The 10,040-nt window shown below is 32.5% G+C and overlaps 1 protein-coding gene across 1 annotated transcript; it reads left to right on the top strand.

The window, feature by feature from the left end:
• The first annotated feature begins 846 nt into the window (after window positions 1–846).
• On the top strand, window positions 847–10,012 carry LOC110377621 (longitudinals lacking protein-like). Its single transcript, XM_021336564.3, has 5 exons — window positions 847–1,061; window positions 1,240–1,352; window positions 2,848–2,934; window positions 4,139–4,285; window positions 5,672–10,012. The coding sequence occupies exons 2-5, from the start codon at window positions 1,257–1,259 to the stop codon at window positions 5,726–5,728; spliced, it is 387 nt and encodes a 128-aa protein (XP_021192239.1). The 5' UTR covers window positions 847–1,061; window positions 1,240–1,256; the 3' UTR covers window positions 5,729–10,012.
• Window positions 10,013–10,040: the final 28 nt, after the last annotated feature.

Below are 10,040 nucleotides of genomic sequence, written 5' to 3'. Positions count from 1 at the left end.
TATTTATACCAATAAAAATGATAGTTTTTGAATTCGTCGCTAGATGTCGCACCTAAAGAAATGGTACCAACGTACGGCTACTCCCCGTTAGATGGCACTAAAGTCGCGAAATATATAAATGGTAATTTTGAAAGAATTCTACATTTCCAAATAAAAGCTGTTAAGAATTTTATAATTAATTTTGGAAGTAGGTACATGTGTATTTATAATAAAACTGTATTGAATTTCTATTTTAAATCTAATAGTTATGTGTTACAAGAACGTAACAATGAAACCTAAACTTTGAACGCGTCCCAACGTTTTAGAATGAACGATAGCCAATGAATTACGAGGGGTAACGCTGTTGTAAATATACCCATTTTATGGGTTAACTAGCACTTATCGAAAGGTGTATCAAAAGCTGTGTTCTCAACGCAAAAAAGCTATAATTAATGAAAGAGAAGTCCAATCTTTAGCTTGATAAAGCATTAACTTGCATGTTTTTACTAAAAGTATTATTTATAATCAATTCACATACCTTATACTGTTCTGAAAGGAACACATTGCTCATTGCCACCTTTATTTTTAACACTATAAATTGACTTCAGAATATTTTAAGTATTATGAAAAGAGATAAAACTGAAAACTAAACAATAATAAATGCAATAAAAAAATATTTCAGTAATACTTAAAATTTTATTGAATTTAATCACAGACAGACAAAGTTTCTATTTGATGGTAATTTATTTACTAAACATGTTTAAAATTGTTAATATCAGAAATAATTAATTAATAATCAAAACACAATTAATAAGGCTTATAAAAATACGTTACCAACTTTTTTCATCACGATGCAGGCAAATTAAAACTTTAGTTCTGGCAACCCAATTAGGTGAATGAAGGAATTTTTAAGAAATAGAAAGAAGTCGCTAATTTATGCGAGACAGCGTCTTTATTTTGAGATTCAATTGCTTAACTTTTTGTGATAGTTTCGAAATAATACGCGGTGCCCTTGTACAACAATCTAAGTTGGTCTGCAGGGGCCAAATTTGAAAATAATTAGTGTAACCAAGTGATCGTAGGTAAGCATCATTTCTATTGCAACTAGTGACGTAGGTAAACGATATAAAGTGCACTATTTAATTATGAAGGTTTTATCTAGAAAATGTGATTAGAATCGTGTTTGCATCCCAAATTTCGTGATTAAACAAAAAAGTGTTGAGTTTGGTATTATTTTGAATTGTTTATTGTGTTTTTCAGTTAAATAAATTTCGGAAATGGGTGATCAACAATTCTTCCTCAAATGGAACGACTTCCAGACAAATATGGTGACATCTTTTAGGCATTTGAGGGATGAGAAAAGCTTCACAGACGTGAGTACGGCGAAATATTGTTATATTTGTGTACAAACAAACGGATATAACCTATACAGTTTTAGAATTGCATCCTGTGATCTCATCCGAAAATATTTTCGGGTACTTACCAAGTTACGGTAACTTATCTACACTAGTAATAGTTTGTTAAAGTATTAAAATATTTCCAAAAAATATCTACTTAGAAAATATTTTAGAAAGTAGATAGTATATTGTCAAGTTTATATATAAATAATTTAATAATACAAACCTGTATTTCAAAATAAAACTACAGTTAATTACTGGTCAGTGGGTATCCTTGATATTTCATGGACCATATTGCTGATAAGATTTTTAACTACTTAAAAGTTTCACAAATAAAACACATAATTTGGCCTGGAAGGCATTGTAATTTATTATTATAAATGGTAGTCTTGTAGTTTTCTAAAATCAAGTCAAGCCATATAAAATAAAATTAATTGTAGATACACATCTAGCCTAAAAAAAAGTAGTTTATAAGGTTTGCAAACCAATTTTTACTCAGATTGAGGCGAATTAATTTTCAAAGTATAGTGGTATTTTCAAATAGTGTACCTTGAAAATACCACCTATGTAGTACTATGATAAAGTACAATGTACTACTATGATAAAGAAGAAACATGTGTTTGTTTTTACCCTAAACACTCCAAAACGATTGAACCGATTAAAAATTACTTTCATTGTTGGATAGCTACACTCTTCCAGAGTACCTTAGGCTACATTTTATCGCAGACGGTGTATAGTTCCCGTAGGATGTGCATTCAACTGCAAGAAATCAGCTAGTAGTCTATATTATTTATCCATCTACCTGAAATAGTTTTCTCAGGACCTAATTCCTACATCTTTTAGTACATAACAATATTGTTTATAAGTGTTAGTAATTGTTATTGCATTACTATAACAACATAGACACACAAACAACAACAAAGCATGTTGTATTCACTTCTGTAATATTAAAACATTCATTGTTTCATCATAACAAGAACTATTTAAATAATTCACTTCAATTTGACCTTTGATTAGATAATTTTGGAAGTCAAAGGTTGTAATTATGTGTAGGTAAAAGTTGTATTCTCAATCAACAAGGTGAATCCAATTGTTTTTATGACTATTTTGGAAACATCAATCTTCATATTAATTTCATTGATTTTATAAAATAAATTTTAACTAAATATAATTATGTTAAAAATAAGCTTAACGACTTTGTTAAAAGATAAACTTGACTAGCTGTTTCTGCATGGTTTCACCTGTCCCCTGGTGGAATTTCTACCTGTACTCAGACAAAATATAGCCTTAAAATAGTGAAAGATTTATTCGAATCCGTTCTGTAGTTTCGGACCCTTGAAAATGTTCCTGACAATGACCTGGCTATGACACTTAAAAATGTCCTGTTTATTATATTAGTATAGATAGATTATAATAGACAATCATGTGTATAAAAGTGTATATGATTTATAATAACGAATTTATATTTCAGGTGACGCTAGCATGTGAGGGCCAAACGTGTAAGGCCCATAAAATGGTCCTCTCTGCGTGTAGTCCCTACTTCAAAAGCTTATTAGAGGTGAGCTAGACGAAGGTAGCGGTATCATACTTCTGTCTTTTTCTTATTACATATATGAAGTTATCTGCACGGATAATGAGCTCTCGGCGGAAGAGTGGGAATCGCTTTGCGCACTGTACACTTATGGCAATAAACCAATAAATCACTTCTGCGCAGTTGAAGGTCAGGGCTCAATATCCTTGCCGATGATTATACTTATGTTGTGTTTGGACTCACTACTTTGACGGAGCATGTTAACAACATTATGTAGTTTCTGATATAATTTCATAATCATCATGCCTATATTGTATCATAGCCTATGGCTGTTTATATATTGCTTGACACTGCGTTGTGGTGCACATGAATCAAACTGTACCAACTAGTTAGATTTTAAGCCGGCCCTGAGTAAAGAAATAACTCAGCAGATGATTAAATGATCATTCCCTGTCTATATTTTTATCAACCTTCATCATGACTGCTTAATTTAGTTCCATCTCCGCAACTATGTTGGGGTCGGCTTCCACTCTAACCGGATGCAGATGAGTACCAGTGCTTTACAAGCAGCAACTACCTATCTGACCTCCTCAACCCAGTTACCTCGACAATACCCCTTGGAGATACTGGCTGTCCGAATGGTTAACTTGGTAGCTAAAATGCCATAAAGTTGTACTCGCTTCTCTATATTATTGAAGATATTTAATTTCAAAGTGATGCAATAACAAAAAACATGAGTGTTACGGATGCGAATGTTAAACATAGGCGCTGCGCGGGATGTTTGGCTTAGCTAGAACATGACACCCGAATGCAGGCTGCAGTCACGAGTTCACGGTGCTCTGTCATTTCCTGTAATGTCTATTTTATTGATTATTTAGTTACTGGCTGATCTATGAGAAATTGCTATCGAACGAGTTATTTTTGTTCGTACATTGTATATGTATCGCTCAGATCCATTTTAAAAGTATCCTTTCTCACTAAAATCCATTTAATGTTCTGTGTTGCCCCTGTTTCTAAAATTTATAAATATAGACTATAATGAACCAATTTCATGGCTGCAAAATTGGCGTGGAATGTTGCTCTGATCCTGAGGATGGTATACTTTTCTTGCCATCCAAATACAGAAAGTAGTTCCCACGAGAAGCTGTTAAAACCTTTGGCAGAAGCCAGTCTAACAATGTACATCCTAAAACATCTTCCTCATATTCATTTTCCATATTGAATTTCACAGGAAAATCCATCAAAGCACCCTATAATAATCCTGAAGGATGTGTCGTACCTGCACCTGCAAGCTATCCTGGAGTTCATGTACGCGGGCGAGGTGAACGTGTCTCAGGAGCAGCTGCCCGCATTCCTCAAGACGGCCGCAAGGCTTAAGGTAAATGGAACTTACCTTTTTGTAGAAAACAGATTAAGTCCTAAGTGACTTGCGTAATCGCCAAACGAAATATTGTATCTGTTGATTTGCCAACAAATCCCAATGCCAGTAATTTCAACAAACGTTAGGATGAGTTTTACAAAATATGATAAGATGATACAGACTTGTATCTACTACACATTTAAAACTCAAAACCCAAAAACTCTCAACTTAAAACTACATTAAAAACCTCGAGCAAAGATAGTCTGAGGCATTCAATAATTTCAAATTTAATCCAAATTCTTGCTTTGGTTGGCGAATTCGAAGCATTACTGTGGATTCGTTTGAAAACTGAAACATCAGTTTTCTAAGTTTTTTCAAATTTTCTAGACTAGGAGTTTTGGACTAGAGTTAAAAAAAAAATAGAATGTTTTCCTCTTAGATGTCGGCCTGATGATGCCCTGTAGTTCCAAATCCAAATATTAACAATGTTCTAAAAAATTCTTTGTAGTTGCAAGAGTAATTTTCTACAATTTCATTTGACCATGAACTTGTAAGAATACCTCATATACCTCTATGGTAATTCCCATAGAGCACATCTTTGGGCTGTAGCTTTCCTCAAGTACCTCTTAGGTTACCACAGCAAAAACTTATGATTACATTTTTTGTGATGATAGTGGTGATTCATGATTTGAAACAACATACTTAGAGATATATGTGGGTATATTCCGTAGTTTTTTTAATGTGTTGATAGAATGTTGGGATTTTTTACACTTTATTGGATACTAGCTGGTGCCCGCGACTTCGTCTGCGCAGGTTTAGTATTTCGAACAATATGTTTACAAATTGTAGCCTATGTGTTATTCTGATGTATAAGCTATATTATTGTAAAGTTTCATTAAAATCCATTCAGTAGTTTTTGCGTGAAAGAGTAACAAACATCCATACATCCATACATACAAACTTTCGCGTTTATAATATTAGTAGGATTTGGTTTTGTTATTTCAATTTCCTTAACCATTCATACACTTGTGTTGAAATTTTTATATCCAGTTTGATCTGCTGAATGCTTAAGCATTTTTAACACTTCTTTTATTGTTTAGGATGCTTTATGGATTATTTCTTGTTTAGAGTAGAAATATGCCAGATTACAAACAGTCTATTAAACATTAAAATCGATTAGGTATTTCTTAAACTTTCGTCTTTATAATACTATCATGCATATACTTAGAAGTGCTTTTCATTTTTGTAATGATATCCTAACCATAACCACTGTGAAATTGCCGCCCAGTGGTCAAACAAGCAATTTGACAACTGCATATGGTTCTATCGCTAAAGTTAAATGGTGAAATCCACCGTAAATAAATAAAAACATAATTATACTACAATTAAATCTATTTGTTCCAGGTGAAGGGCCTAGCCGAGCCCCCACCGCAGATGCCCAGCATCAAGCGAGAAGGCTAGCCGTCAGTGCCAGTGCAAAGACTATAGTGAACATATGTATGAGCTACACCTTGTAACATTACTCACCATAGATGTATGCATTCTGTCTCATAAATACCAACAATATACATTATGCCTGATGTATTAAAACCAGCAACAATTTACACCACATCTGATATATTACTAGGAATCTACAATCTATCATGAGGAATCTAAAGTTCAGTGAAAAGCTGTTTTTGACAAAAATTTGACTACAGTCGTATGGCTAATTTGTAAGCGAAATTCTACCGGTATGTAGCACCACACAAATGTTTCTTCTGATCTACTTGCATTAGCGATATTTCAACGTTTTTAAAATAACCGTGAAATTGCAATATTTTTGCGCCAACTGTTTTGGTGGAATCTCAACATTAGATTCACTGACATACACAGAGATCACAAGATTTATTTTACCAACTATAACTATTGTTCCACAATCAAAATAAACATCAATTCTATGGAATTGTGATGTGTCTTAAATTCCATAGTTGTAGCTTTTGTGTTGGGTATTCACATACACATTGTTTTGTATTGAAATATTTGCCGAATTTGAGACAGTTCTCAATTGCAGCATCTATCATATCAAAGATAAAATCAATAGGGTAGTTTCCTAAAAAATAATAATTAGTCCGTCTTGTAGATTGTCCAAAATTAAGCGATACGTATTTTTTCTTTTTTAAATTGGATCAGAACTTGTTAAGATATAGCGTGTTAAAGTTGAGTGTGACGTCACAAGTTGCTACAATTTTCAGGACACTGTGACGTAAAAGGCCCCCACTCCTAATTTTTGAAGTGTATTATCTTTGTCATTTTATGTTTAATTAAAAAAAGAAAAAATACGTATCCAATATTTTTTGATTATCTAAAAAGCGGACTAAATATTATTTCATTATTTCGACCCTGGAAACTACCCTATTCTGTGTAATGTAATATATACTTGTTGGCCAGTATCTCGAGAAATCTCTGTTACTTAGACAAGACTTCAAGACTATTTCTAATAAATATTTTCATTAAAACCTTGAGAGATGTGCCTTAATCAATTTTATCAGTCTGTGCCTTTTTGTCTTCAATTTAAATAAAAAAATGCTATTTCTATACAGCAATGTTTATGTGAATACAAAAATCTTGAGACAGAATGAATAACATCTATATATTTGAATAACAAAATATCCCATAACTACTTTATTTTCAAGTGCCAGTGTTGTCACAAAAAAATATCAGGAAAATACCATTTTAGTAATAATTCCGAATGACGAATTTCTCAAAATTGACTCATTTGGCCGGCATAAGCCAGCGTTGAGATATCGCTCGACTCATATAAAATAGGTTTATCATAGTAGTAATAAAAGGGCGTTGTTCAAACGTTGGTAATTGTCACCAAATGTTGGAGATTGGTCACCAACAATTTCTACCGTTATTTTTTTGACCGCTGACAACATTGGTCATAACAATCAATTCAACCTCCTTTTCTCTTTTTAAAAAAGGAATGTGTTAAGCATTGCTTTTTAATCACACTGAATCTGGCAGAGGCCAGGATCTCATCTGATTTGGGTGTTTTTTTTTTTATATTTGTTTATGGTATAAGTATGAAAGAGTCCGGTAATAGTGTTCGCAACAATGTGTTTCATGACTTTAAATTAGTGCTTTGGCAAATCGTGTTTCGTTTTCGCTCACAAGCACTTTTAACACGCAAAAAAATATACTTTTAAAGAAAACTTATATCAGTCTCGAATTTGTAGAACTAATTTTCACGATTTTATACTTTAAGTACCACGAAATAAGGTTGAATACGACTTGCCACTGCACTCTACATAGTTAGTGCCCACACATTGGTACGACCGTGTCGACATATTCTTGGCTCCGCTCCTGCCTTGCTCCGTGAGTTACCTAACGACCAAAGTAAATTAGTATATAATAACACCACAATCCTTCACTTAACGTCCAACGGGGGATGGGAATGTGCTCTGAAAGGTGGAAATAAATACGATTCGTTTCAATGAACTTAATTACCAAAAAATAATTAATTAATATCATATTCCAATTTTCAAAAACCTGTTCTAGCAGTTACTAGCTTCCTCCCTCGGTTTCACCCGCGTTTCGAGGAAAATATTTTCCATACCCGGATAATAAGTCAAATCGATTAAGCCGTTTCTGAGTTATAATGTAACTCACACAACACTCTTTTCTTTTATGTACCTTTTTCTACGTACACACATATAATTCTGTATGTGTCTTATGGACACACTCAGAGACATTTAATGGTTACTCAAGCCGTTCCTTGGTGCAGAATTTCTATGAGAATCTGTCACTGAGGAGTGACTTAAGTAATCATTAAATGCCTCTGAGTGCGGGGGTAAGTAATTATTTTTGTGCCTATTCACTACAACATTAAAACCGTTTGTAAACTGAGCGCATTCCCATAGCTACCCGTTAGACGATCATGAACTAAGAATGAGACCACGCGGCCGTACCAATGCCTTAGTCTATCCACTCCACCAACGGTTGCCTTACAGTTGAATAGTGACTGCAATACAGGGTGTTCTGTCAACGTCATGCTAAAAAACAACAGTAAAATTTTATAGGACAGGTTTTCTGAGTCAGAAATATCTATGTTACCTTGGTAAGTTGTAAGTTTTTTCTTTTCTATCAATTATAAAATTAGAATATATGTGTTATTCTGGTAAATAGGCTTCATTGCCATCAATATCCATCCAGTAATTATTGACTGCAAAAGGAACAAACATCTATACATATAAAATTTTGCGTTCATAATATTAATGGGAAGTAGGATTATCCAAAAACTACTACAATTAAGTATGTAACAAAACGACTTATCCAATTAACAAAAAGATTCTGACGAATTGATAACCTACCTCTTTTTTTGAAGTCAGTCAAACATCAGATTGGTTAGAAGTTTGGAAGTCGATAGACACCCTGTATTGCTATATGTATGTGTAACGACAATGCTTCTAGATATTTAGGTGTTTGTTGATTTCATGTATAAAATACACCATAATTATGATCTTGTAATGAGTTTGTTATGTCGGGTTCAAGTAAAAAGGATTTACAGTATAACCACTTTTTGATGCAGTTGTCAGTCCGTAGCAACGACATTTTCTCTTGAAAACTGGCAGCTGTCAAATGCACAAAAATCGCAATCCCCTATAAAAATATTATTAACATATGCATTTTTTAATTCTTGCTCTCACAATTTTGACAAAAATGGTAGATTTTTTCAGTGTCATAGACATAAAATTGTCTATACCATGTGACTTTCCTAACCCTGACATAACGCGACTCATATTAAATAATCTATTTGTAATACATTCGTAACAGTACTTTCCAATTTTTTTTTTTATAAATATGATTGATCCTTACTTCTAATGTATGTATGATGTATTTCAGTAAATTGGAAATTATGTATGTTTTTTTTTATGTAAATGCAATCCATTGTTTGTCTAGTACAAAAAATGATTGATATCTGTAAATTATGACAAAAAAAAAACAATTTGACATTAAAATAAAGATGGCTAACTCACGTTAAAGGCAACGTTTGATTATAAATTGGATAATGTTTCGATAATGTATTAAGTTTTTCAGAAAGTCTTTTTATATTGTATACAAACTTAATATGGATTTCTTTCACGTTTCTTAGATGAAATAGGTGCAATTATTATTTTTGCGGCTTTCTTAGAAATATTGTCAATACAAGATTATATGTTTAATAATATTTCAATATAAATTAAAGTTGCCAGTATAAAAATATTATAAAAAGAAATAATTATAGAGAACCCCGAAAAATCTGCAATATTTCTAAGAAAACCGTATCAATACTTAGTATAAGTCAAGTTTTTTTTATTACGAATTCAGCACAGTTTTTAAGTTCGGTTATTTTTTTATAGTAGTAATACTGACTTGGTTTACCCATCGTTTTTGAAGTGCGACAGCAGTAATATTTCTTTTCTAAAGCTAGTTTTATTTATTACCTACTGCCGCGAAAATGACTGCATAAATGTACCCATTATATTCAGTCAGAAATAATTTCTATTCTACTGCTTATAGTTACTATTTCTACTCTCCCCCCCACCTTGCCCCCCAGAAAATAACCTGAATATTAATCGTTAGCGAATGTTGTAAAAATGTAAATCTGATATTTTTAGACGACAAAGTAAATGGTATGTGCTGAATAATCACGTGGTAACTAGTTGTAATGATTGAAATTATGAAAGATTTGTAATTTTAGATAATACAGATTAATTAAAATATTTTGTGAGTTTTTATTTTTTACTGGAAT

This window comes from Helicoverpa armigera, chromosome 25 (assembly GCF_030705265.1).
Source record: "Helicoverpa armigera isolate CAAS_96S chromosome 25, ASM3070526v1, whole genome shotgun sequence".
NCBI classification, from domain to species: domain Eukaryota; kingdom Metazoa; phylum Arthropoda; class Insecta; order Lepidoptera; family Noctuidae; genus Helicoverpa; species Helicoverpa armigera.
The sequence above is the reverse complement of the archived record's forward strand: the minus strand, read 5'-3'. Positions and strand labels throughout refer to the sequence as shown.

Coding starts and splice junctions, on each gene's coding strand:
- LOC110377621 (XM_021336564.3), top strand. CDS start 1,257: ATGGGTGATCAACAATTCTTCCTCAAATGGAACGACTTCCAGACAAAT. Junction 1,353..2,847: donor ATGAGAAAAGCTTCACAGAC/GTGAGTACGGCG, acceptor TTTATATTTCAG/GTGACGCTAGCATGTGAGGG. Junction 4,286..5,671: donor AGACGGCCGCAAGGCTTAAG/GTAAATGGAACT, acceptor TATTTGTTCCAG/GTGAAGGGCCTAGCCGAGCC.